The sequence below is a fragment of the Eimeria mitis genome, genomic scaffold (genome assembly GCF_000499745.2).
Source record: "Eimeria mitis Houghton genomic scaffold, Emh_scaff339, whole genome shotgun sequence".
Classification (NCBI taxonomy): Eukaryota; Apicomplexa; class Conoidasida; order Eucoccidiorida; family Eimeriidae; genus Eimeria; species Eimeria mitis.
In genome coordinates this window covers 22636-23313 of record NW_013571730.1, presented here as the reverse complement: position 1 = coordinate 23313, position 678 = coordinate 22636, and the positions used below count along the sequence as shown (strand labels likewise).

Below are 678 nucleotides of genomic sequence, written 5' to 3'. Positions count from 1 at the left end.
ATTTATAACAACAGCAGAGAGGAGACGGAGACACGCCCCTCCGTTGCTGTCTCTATTTGTTTATCTATCTCTCCTTTTGTCTCTTTTTTTTGTCTCCTTTTGTCTCTCTATCTGTCTCCTTTTCTCTCTTCGTCTGTCTCTTTCTATCTTTCTTTTTGTCTCCTTTTGTCTTTCTATCTGTGTTTAGGGTTTAGGGTTTAGGGTTTAGGGTTTAGGGTTTAGGGTTTAGCACCTGAAGTCCGCTTGACATGCCTCCAGCAAGACGTCATAGAAATCTTCTTCCTCAATATACACTGCAACAAACCCCCAAACCCTAAACCCTAAACCCTAAACCCTAAACCCTAAACCCTAAACCCTAGACCCTAGACCCTAGAAACTGATCGTCAGGGTATGGGGACTTTCTCTGGCGTCTCTAAGCTTCGGTGTTTCTGGTTGAGGGTTTAGGGTTTGGGGGTTCTGCTTGAGGGTTTAGGGTTTAGGTTTTTTGAGGGTTTAGGGTTTAGGGTTTAGGGTTTGTGTCTTAGGGTTTTACAGTTTGGCGCTGGGGGGAGGAGACAGATCTCTTCGTACTGAGGCACAGCAGCAGCACCACCCCCGCCCCCACCCCCAGCAGCAAACAGAGAGGAGACATGCAGCAGCGGCTGTGTCTCCGCGTCCAGCAGCCGCCGCCACAGAGAA

General features: G+C 48.4%; 1 protein-coding gene across 1 annotated transcript in view; it reads right to left on the bottom strand.

Moving 5' to 3' along the window:
• Positions 1-225: 225 nt before the first annotated feature.
• Positions 226-678, bottom strand: part of EMH_0008610 (uncharacterized protein) — a gene marked incomplete at both ends in the record, with an annotated part of 7493 nt that continues 7040 nt past the window's right edge. The window contains one exon of the mRNA XM_013498386.1: positions 226-293. Within this exon, the coding sequence (XP_013353840.1) occupies positions 226-293 (68 nt within the window). The remainder of the gene's footprint in view (positions 294-678) is intronic.